General features: G+C 49.3%; 1 protein-coding gene across 1 annotated transcript in view; it reads right to left on the bottom strand.

Moving 5' to 3' along the window:
• Nucleotides 1-9,728, bottom strand: part of Grhl2 (grainyhead like transcription factor 2) — a 132,983-nt gene extending 123,255 nt beyond the window's left edge. Inside the window, exon 1 of the mRNA XM_028767380.1 lies at nt 9,582-9,728. Within this exon, the coding sequence (XP_028623213.1) occupies nt 9,582-9,601 (20 nt within the window). The 5' untranslated portion in view covers nt 9,602-9,728. The remainder of the gene's footprint in view (nt 1-9,581) is intronic.
• Nucleotides 9,729-10,616: the final 888 nt, after the last annotated feature.

Genomic DNA, 10,616 nt, shown 5'->3' with positions numbered 1-10,616 from the left:
AAAGAAAAGAAAAGAAACCAAAACTCTCGCTACACGAGTTCCCTGAATTATGTTCTATTAAAGGGAAGCATGGGGCGGGGGAAGAAGGAAGAAGTAGGAAAAGAAGAGGAGGAGAGGAAAAGCAGAGGTCCGGCGAAGTGGGGCAAAGGAGAACAGGAAGAAGTAAGAAGGGCAGAGGAGAATAAAGAGAAAGGATGGGAGGAGGAAGAGGAGAGCAGGCCACGCCTCTCACCTTCCTAAGCTTTGGGTCCCCCAATCCCTCCCTCTCCTGCCGTGGGCCCAGGGAAGCCACTTCCAGGGCCCTGTCTGTGAAGAAGTTCTCAGCGTCCTTGCCAGCACCGCTTATCTGATTTCCTGAAGCACTTATCTAGCAGCCGGGGAGGCCGCGAGGGCAGAAATCCTCCAGTGATTTCACGGCCTAGCTGCCCTGCGGATCCTGTGCCCTCACGGTGCCCCGGGCCTGCTGCAGCCTCGACTCACTTGGGTTCTTAATCAGATGACCTTTGAGTCTGGAAGGGCTCATGAAGAGGAGTCAGGCCCACAGCCTGGCATCTCTGGATCCTAGGAACCTCCACCAGCCCAGACCTCTCTGGAGGGGAAAAAGTAGACTCCAGATGTTGGAGATTATCCTCAGAGATCACTTCATCCAACTCCATTTTGCAGGTGAAAAGAAAAAAAGGGGGGGGGGGGGAGTGACTACTCTGATCTTATGTTAATTACCTTACTGGCAATACAGGAACGAGGTAAACGTTCCGTTGTTCCAGGTTCTTTGGACAGGCAGGCTGGAGAAGTACCGAAAGCAGTGCTTTATGGAGTTCACTGAACTGAGAACTGAGGCAAGGCTGTGGGCTGAGCGTGGGAAGGAAAGCACAGATGACCTCGGGACCCACACCCTTCACAGACTCACGGCCACGGTTTAGGAAGAGAACACGCAATACCTACTCCAACTTCCTTCAAAGAAAAAGAGGCGAGTTTTTCAGACCACTCCAGGCTTAATCTCGTGTGTACAATCCCAGCATGCACCACAGGAGGGACGCCAAACATTTTGCTTATGAAATTTTCAGCCCCAGATCCTTAACTTGGTTACACACGTGCTCAGCGTGGGCCCTAAGATTTGTCCCATTGTAGGATTCTAGGCTTCAAGTTAAAACCAACCTAACTTCCCGGGAATAGTTTCGTGCCAACCATCTGCCCCAGCTCTGCAGTCCTACCGACTCAGCCGCTTTGCTCTTGCCTGTCTGCTGAGCGAACAGGGGCCACTCCACCCTTGCTAAAGCGGCTTCCTCCTGTCCATGCTTGCTTTATTCCTTCCTTTCCTCCTCCCAACTTGAGTCTTTCCCCAACTTGATCCTTGGCTGAGGGGTGGAAGGTGGTGGTGGGCTCAGTGTCAGAGTGTTTGTCTAACACGTGGATACCCTGGGCTCCAGTCTCCTGCTGAAAATGACGACAATAACGACAATAACAGTAAGACAAAACAACAGAAACTGAAAAGCTATGAGGGAGGGCCTTTAAGGGAGAGGTGGGCCCTTCGGTGTTTCTATTTATAAGACCACAGTTCAGATAAGCAGGAGGACCAAAATATAAGCAGTAAGTGATGCTGTCCTCTCCTGCGCTGGAGGGCGCCAGCATTAGCGCTTGAAGAGGAAGCATTTCCCAGGGAGTGCAAGTGAAATCAGACCTCTGCAAAGTGCTGCCGCCCAAGTTCACCGCCACCCGAGTTCATTACAAAGTAAAATACGCTTCCTCACAGGCCGCTTCCTCACAGGCCGGGGGCAGCGACTGTTTTCACAGAAAGCCCATTCAAATGCAGGAGCCTTTCTCCACAGCTCAGACTTATTTTCATAATAATATACGCTGCAGCTTTGCTACTACTTTCCACAAAGTTCTCAAGATAAGGTGGATACTCAAGAAGCAATTCAGAATGTATCGTTTTTAATAAATAATATTGCTACTACTCACCAAACCACACCGAGTTACAATAGTTCTTTTCCTAATACAGTTGGGATGGAGGAGGGTAAATATCCCCTCAGATTCTTTCTTCTTTCTATTCCCCTTAGCCTTGTGCTGTTTACTGGTAAGAAGGCTAGACTGGAGGCTGGAGAAATGTCTCAACAGTTAAGAGCTCTGCTGCTTCCAAAGGTTCAATTCACACAAGGTGCCTCACAGTCATCTGGGAGTCCAGTTCCAGGGAATACCAAGCTCTCTTATGGCCTCTGCAGGCACCAGGCCAACAAGTGGTACACAGACATACACACAGGGGAAAAAAAAACAATACACAAAACAGTCATAATTGTGTGTGTGTGTGTGTGTGTGTGTGTGTGTGTGTGTGTGTGTGTGTGTGTGATGTGATGGCACATGCCTTAGGTCCCAGGACTCAAGGATGCAGAGGCAGGTAGGTGGATCTCTGAGTTCCAGGCCAGCCTGGTCTACAGAGCTTGTTCCATGGCAGCCAGGGCTACACATGCACAAAATGCTGCCCGAGAGGAGGAGGGGACTTACAATGGAACTGGGACATCACTGTGTCTGCCTGGCATGTGAGTGGTGTGAGGCTTGCCCCAGGATTGCCTAAAGAAAAAGAAACGAAGCAGCATAAAGTACACATTGCTGGCAAAGGATAAACAAACAAAGCTGTTGTGAGGACCCTGACTTTATCTAAGAGGTGCACTATAGGGAAGGGGGGTGAGAGTCCAAAAGGAGTGCTGTTCTTCATTCAGAAGAACTCCCAGGTATGAGTCGTCTTCACTAAGCAACCAACGACCAACTAGACCTCATGGGCCAAAGCAAAATTCCTATTCAGCCTGTCACTGCTCGCTGAGGAATTCTTCCTGTGCAGGGTTGCCAAGCTGATGGCTCCAGTTTCAGAATAGGCCTAGATTGCCGCCTGTTTAGCTGAATAGCAATCCCTGGGTACCACCACCTGGGGTGACAGAGGCTGGGAGGACACCCCAACATGGGCGCCAGGGGTCATGAACAAGGACCCCAATAAACCTTATATTAAAAACACTTAACCCCTCCCCCTCCCCCCAGCATTAAAGTTAGCCCATTTAAATTAGACAGGGCGCGCCTGCTGCCATCACGTGACCACACGTGGCACAGGTGCCAGGATGGGCTGCTGAGGTTCATAAACATGAGTGTGCAAACACATCTGGTTAGACTCAAATGCAACGGTCAGTGCTCACCAGATAATAAAGGAGGAATAAGAGTACCTAAAGAGATGTTAGGGAGACCAATCAAGAAGAAAGAGGAGGAGGGAGGGAAGAAAAACACCATGGTGCAGGCAAGTAGGAAGCGAAGAAAGAGAAAAAGGCACTATCCAGCCCAAGCAGTTATTACAAAACCAGAAATGTAGCCAGGTATAGTAATGCACACCTTTAATCCCAGCATCCCAGGCAGAGGCAGATAGAACTCTTGAGTTCTGAGACCAGCTTGGTCTACAGAGTTCCAGGACAAACGGGGTTACAGAAAGAAACCCTGTCTCAAAAAAACAAAACAATAAACAAACAAGAAATGCACACTTGATAATCTTGAGACTCCAAAGGCAGAAGCAGAATTGGGAGTTTAAGATTATCACTAGCTAGTGAGTTTGAGGCTAGCCTGAGCTATGTGAGACCTTTGTTTCAAAAAACAAAAGCAAGCCGGGCAGTGGTGGTCCACGCCTTTAATCCCAGCACTTGGGAGGCAGAGGCAGGTGGATTTCTGAGTTTGAGGCCAGCCTGGTCTACAGAGTGAGTTCCAGGTCAGCCTGGGCTATACAGAGAAACCCTGTCTCAAAAAAACAAACCAAACCAAACAAACAAACGCAAAAGGAGATGTAAGGAAAAGGAAGAAGGGAAGGGGAGAAAGGAAAGAAATGTGCCTGGTTACACCAGGGGCTGAGGCAGCCACAGGGCGTACCTGAGAATTCTTCACAAGTACATTTAACAATGCAGGCCTCGAAATAAATCCTCTCTGAACATACTTTCAAATGCCCATCTCAGACAGGGTTCTTGGTTTGGTTTTGGTTCAGATGCTTCTTTCTGCTTGACTTCCCTAGCTACGTTTGTAAGTTTGCCCTTCCCACTTGCTATTCAACACTACTCTTCAGCAATGGTGCCCACAGGTAACTCAAGCACCACACTAGCGGCTGAAGCAAAAGATCTCAAATTCAAGGATAGCCTGGGCTACATAGACGCTTTGTCATCTCCGACTTATTTTCAATCTTTCTTAAAGGGGCTCTGGGCCCATTTAGGTAACCTGGACTTTGTGGTCTGTTTCCAGCACTATCTTATGGTCATACTTAAAACTTCAAGAGAACTGGAAAGAAAAAACAAAACCAGAAAATTACAGCATCCTTTTCTTGGCCAGGTTGTTTCAGCAGGGACCAACATCTCACTGGAACTCTGAGCTGCAAAATGGAATCTCAATTCAAAAACACCTCAGCCCTCAGGAAGAGCTACAACGTCAAACCAAAGGGCAGTTGGGTTTCTAACCCCAGTCCAGCCTTAGACCCAGTGGGAAAAAGCTTGGAAGACTTCAAACGTACCTCTAGCAGCTCTGTACACAGGTGAACTGTCTAAATGACCCCCAACTAACGCTTCCCTAAACTGCCACAGTTTAGCAAAACAATGAACACAAACAACCTTGGGAGGAAGACTGGGAGTTCTTGCCTCGGGTTACAATCTTACCAGCAGCAGCTCCAGCAGAGGTAGCCTAAGGTAAAGCAGGAGTCTGTTTCCTTTCATTTGGGTGTCCATTAGCATCTAAAAAGGTCCAGGTTTTGCATTTATTGTGTAAAGTGGTCATTGAAAGAATTAGTCTATAATTCACCCAATCATCAAATAAAGCTTGATCAGAGCTTATGTACAGATTCCTGGGCTATATCTAGAGAAACAACTGGCCACCTCCAAGAGCGTTTATCAGTGGCCTAGGGTGCCTGATGAGCAATCAGAGTTATCAAGAATTGCTAAGTGGAATCCTATTCTTAAGCACAGACATAATTTATTCACAGATTTTTTTTTAACTCTATTTTGGTAGTGTTGCCCAACATTTTATGATTTATTTCAGTAAGCCAGTCTTGTTTGAATGTCAATTCACTTGGTGGGCGACAGGATGCCAGTGAAAGCAGTCCCCAGTGTTTTCCTCCAGGTGCGTGTGACAAGTCCAACTCCTCTGATGGACGCAGCTTGCAGAAGCTGAAGGAGAGCAAGGGGGAGAGGAGAAGGCAGTCTTGTTTGCACAGGCTGACATGGCGGGTCTGAGATGGACAGGACTCACATCCTATGAGATGTGTATGGGAGTGTCTAACACACAGCCCCTGTACCAGACTGTCCTTCCTTGTCAGCTCTAACCCAAGGCTTGTCTACTGTGTGTACATGAATTCACTCTGCTCTAAGGAGAATGAACAATTTAGCCGTCTGTAAAAGAAAAGAACACTCAACCCTAGGCATTAACCCCAAGTGTGCTGGGAAAGGAGGCAAACTGATGGACTCAGCTGGTCAGCTTTCACCCACTGGGCACCCACAGGTTACGTCTTCATCACCCTAGTCAAGCAAAACTTTGTTACTGAGCATGCGGATGCCTGCATTAGCAGAGAACTGATTACATCTGAAGCATACACACCACAAGGCTTTTCCCTGGGAAACCTCTACTCCGGGTGTCTATCTTCGGGGCTTGGCCCCTCATTTCCTTCAGGTCTTCCTTCACAGGCCATCTCAGAGGTTGACTGCTCTATGGAAACTCATCCTCTTGAATCTTCACCCCTCTCGGGAGTGTGGCTTTCAGCACAGCATCTGTGCTTGCCCAGTTGATTGTTTCTCAATTGGTTGACTTTGTTCTCCTAACATGTCAAACTTGTCAGCACCCTGAGGATCACCTGTGAATCAAAATGTCCAATATCCAAACACACTTGAGGTGAAAAAAATGAATAGGAATTTGTATTGGTAGAGAAGAGATATGATGAATTATTTGCATTTTTTACTTTAAAAGACTTAATATAGCTTAATGGAAATTAATATCTTAAAAGTAAAGGGAATTTTAAACTAAATATATTTAGTCAACTCCTTAAGCTAAAACACACAAAGTGACTGCAGTTGTAGTAGGATAGGGGAAAATGTCAGGTGGTGGTTCTCATGCCCCATGAAATTCCAAAACAACAATAATAAATTGTACTGTATATTTTAAACTGCTGTTAAACGTATTGTAACTTTTAGGCATTTGTCAGGTGCTGTCTTAACGTCTATTTTTGGATTGTCCTTCAGTGTAGTATAAGCCACTTCTGAATATGGCCTGTTTCCTACACCTTCTGTAACGCTTCCATCTTCTCCTATAATGCTTATGTCCACTACAAGCAGTATAGAACTAGAAAACATGCTTTATGCTTATGAAATATCTACATGGAATCGGGTATTACATATGCACATGTATGTGTGTTCTCTTGATATAGTCTATACAGTTTTGGTTTTTGTTTTGTTTTTCCAGACAGGGTTTCTCTGTATAGCTCTGTGTAGCCCTGGCAGTCCTGGAACTCTCTCTGTAAATCAGGGTGGCCTCAAACTTGGAGTTCCATCTGCCTCCGCCTCTCCCGTGCTGGGATTAAAACTGAGTGCCACCATCTCCCAGACCTCCCAGAAGCGTTTCTTAATCAAACAGAGCCTTGCTATTGACAAAAGATCATCAACTGTCATAAAAGGTTAAGATGGGAGAGAACCTTTTAAAATGCACACAGAGACAAAATGTCCTTTTTTCTTCTTTGCTTTAATGAATGATGACATCAGCACTGTAGAACATACACAGCAGAACATTTCGATCTGAAAAGTTCACCGTGGAAAGGCTGGCTCTGGGCTGTGAGACAGCTGGGGGAAAGGCGCTGGCTGCCAAGATTGACACCCCCAGAAACCATAGGGTAGAAGAACTAACAACTGCAAGTTGTGTACAGCTTGACCTCTGTATGCAAGCTTTAACAACACACACACACACACAAGTAAATATAAGAATATAAATACTAAAAAGATCCATCTTCAAGGCAAACTTTCTAACCAGAAAACTTTCCTATTCAATCTAAAAAGATTACCTGTATCTCACTGGGATTTGGCATTTAAGCTCTAAGAGTTTGCTCTGGGGGAGTGTTTCCAGAAAACACAGGCAGGCCTCCTAGAGCGAGCTGGTTTACCCGGAAACACTGTAAGCTCCAGCTTCTGGACTCTCTCATGCTCAGGTGACTGGCAGCTTCAGCTAGATATTCAGGCGCTTTGTCTTCATTCCCAACCTCATCAAATGCCTCATCAACCTCGGTCCATCCCTTCAGGGGCCATAGTAGACAATTAGCATTAAGAAAGTGAATCTTGAGCCTGGTTGCAATGTAGTTTGCCTTAATCCTAGCACTCCAGTTGCAGAGGCAAGCAAATTTCTGAGTTTGAAGCCAGCTCGTTCTACAGAGTGAGTTCGAAATTCCTGTCTTGAAGAAAGAAAGGGGCGGGGGTGGGGGGGAGGAAGAAAGGGAGAAAAGGAAAAAGGAAAAACGGAAAAATAACGGGGTGGGGGATCTCAGATTCTAAAAAGTGACCCAGAAGTCATGGTCTACTTCAAAGTGTTCTCAAGGGTTTGAGGAGAGAAAGCAAGGGAGGTTTGATCGTGGTGTCCTTACAGTATCGTTAGTTTTCCCAGGACACAAATTGAAATCCTGAAAACCACTAGATAAAAGCTACTTTCATTAAATGCTCGTGTAATTCTAGATAGACATCAGCCATAAAAACTAGGTAATACCTACTCGTTAAGCCAGAATGTTAGTACTCAGTACTTAGACTCAATAGTGAATAAATTATCTCTATTGGTTCTAAGTATAACTTGGAGAAAATAAATACCCATCCATTTTCGTTCTTCATTCGTTTGACTCACGTAGTGCCACGGAACGAGGCAGTCAAACTGAGTGTTAATTGTGCAATTAAAGTAAATGTGCACCCTTTTTTTTACATCAAACTCAAACCAAAATAAAAACGAAAAACCAAACATTGTTGTCTTGTATTTGGTTTATATGAGTTTTCAAACTCAAGCGATGCCTCTCTCCAAATACCAAGAGAGCTAAAGCGGTGGCCGAGATGTGGTAGGGGTATCTCCGACAATCAACAGCTTTCCCATCCCTGAGCTTTCTAACCCCTGGCCGAGTTCCTAACACTAGTTCTTCCGACTCCGGTATCCACTTGCGCAGTTAAATCTTAAAGGGTGACGAGAGTAGGAGGTTTTAAAGTCTGAAAGCAAGCGTCCTGGGGATCCGCCGCATCGCGACTTTACCCATCCAAAAGCGGGTCAGGCAGGCTTTCCCTCTCCGCCCTCCTCCCTTCCAGGTCCCTCAACTTGGGACTGGTCCTGTGCTTTTCTCAGGAAGATCTCCTTAGAATGGCCACACCAGCCGGATTAAGTTACCAGGGGCAGCAAAAGTGCGGCCTCTGAGCCTTTGCAATAGGACGCAGTCAGTTCCCGGCCTAGGACGCCCCGGGAGGAGGGGGAAGGAAGTGTCGCCACCGAATGGAAGGAGGGCAGCGGGACCCACCTCCGGCTCCCTCCCGCTCCCGCCCTCGGCCCCACCTCCCCCGGCTCGCACAAAGCCGTCCCCAAGGCGGGGACCGCAACGAACCAGGCCCCGCGCCCCGCGGTTCACGCGGCTCTCCGGCAGTCCAGAGCTCCGGTCGAGGACGCGGAGAACCCGGAGTCCCCGTGCGCCACCGTCCTCCCCTAGACCCTTGCCATCGACAGCCCCGGCAAAGGCCGATCGAGCCCCACGCCCGAGGTGGCGGCCTCTGAGCAGTGGGCCGCGCGGTCACCGGACGCGTACGAGCCAGCGACGTCGGGGCGCAGGGAGACCGGCCCAAATGTGGGCGCCCCTTCGTACTCGGTCTCAAAATCAGTCCCCCACTCCCGAGAGGTCCTGCCCCGCACCTGCGCGAGGTGGCGGGATGTTGCGTGGGCGGCGGGAGGGAGCGAGGCGCGGGCACACCCACGGACCCGCCATCGCGGCCTGCCCGCGCCTCCGCCCCGTCGGGGACCCGCGCTGGGGCGCACATGCACCCCGGCTCGCCGCAGTGGGGAAGATGGCCGTGTGTGCAATCGCATAAAAGCCCTTTGTTGAGCGCACACAAAAGCGGCCCAGACTGCTTTTCCAGCAGGCCCTTTGGCCTAATCGAAGGAAGTCGACTGAACTTCCAAACGGCCCAGGAAGTCTGAGGCTGGGTGCACCTCCAGGGAAGGGGGTAACTACAGGCCTCCCGCCACCATCTGCCAAAACCTCAATCAGTGCCCAAGGGTCCGTCCGGTCGGGGTAGTGGGAGCTGAGCACATTCGTCGGGGAGGAAGCAAAGAAAACCCACGTTTACTTGCAAGGCCCCCAAACGGGTATTAAACATTCACGTTCGTGTAGGGTCTCTCCCCTGAATCGGGGTGGAAATATCATCCGAGAGGGTCTGGATCCACCAAAAAGGAAAAAAATAAAAAGAGAGGAAAAAAATACAAAACCAAATCCAACAATAGCGACTTAAAAAAACACAACGAACCAGTTGCCATCAGCCCAAAGGGGCAGCGGCAGCCGCCGCCGGCGCGTGCGACCCACTTACTTGTCCGACTCTTGTGACATGTTTGATCCAATGAACTCGCTCCCCTTTTCCTGGAGCCTCAGCCTCTGGTGAAACTGGACTTTCAAGTCTGTGCAGGTGAAGGTGTGTGAGAGCGCCCGAGATGGCAGAACAAGAGCTACAGGTAATTCTGCTTTCGTCCCCCCTCACCACTCTCGCTCGCCCGCTCGCTCGCGCCCTCACCTAGCCGGAAAGGTGGGATGGGGGGGGGGAGGGAGCCCTCACATGGGGCCCGCGCTCGGAGGCGGCCCGGCGGCGCGGAGTCCTCCCGGATCGCGGCAAGGGGCAGACACAGAGCGCAAAGTGGCGGACTTGGGCGGCCACAGGTAACTTTCTCGCACGGCGCTGAATTCTTTCACTAAAGGGTACAAGCCCGAGGGCCGAGCTGCGCGGTGATTGGCTGCGGAGCTGCCTCAGGTGAGCTGCCATTGGCAGAGGCGCGCTCAGGTAAGGCCCTTCTCCAAGTGCAGGTCACTCACTGCGAAGTTTACCTGAGTGGAGCGGTGGCACGTTGGAGACTCTGCGAGCTGACTTCTACCCACTCTCGACTTTCTTCTCTGGCTAGGGGCTGGGGTAAAGGTGATGGGAGAGAAGGAGTGGGGAGCACCACCTGCAGACACTAGGTACTGTGGGTCAAACCGAAGGACGGCCGAGGGCTGAACCCAGAAATCAACAAGCCACCCGGAACCAAATGGCCGGTTCACCACCTGCCACTTGACACCCGCTGGACGAGAACTGTGCGACGGGCAGAAGAGTCAGGGAACTAGAGTTACGCTATGCTAGGAGTGGGAAAGAAACGGATTGCCGGGTCTCTTGCGTAATTGCATTGTTAGCATTCTTATCCACAACAAACTCTACTCGTGCTCTGATGCATAGAAGATAGCAGGTCGTTTTCGGTTTTCAAATAGTCAGCGACCTTTCCCGAGCTGGATCTATGAAGTGCGGCGAGGCTTTGATGGAGAAAGGAGATTCGGTTGAATAGACTCTTATGATGGCCTGGGCGCGCCTCTTGCATCT

Source organism: Grammomys surdaster, unplaced genomic scaffold (assembly GCF_004785775.1).
Source record: "Grammomys surdaster isolate TR1022 unplaced genomic scaffold, NIH_TR_1.0 63, whole genome shotgun sequence".
Classification (NCBI taxonomy): Eukaryota; Metazoa; Chordata; class Mammalia; order Rodentia; family Muridae; genus Grammomys; species Grammomys surdaster.
This window is presented reverse-complemented; position numbering and strand designations above follow the sequence as displayed.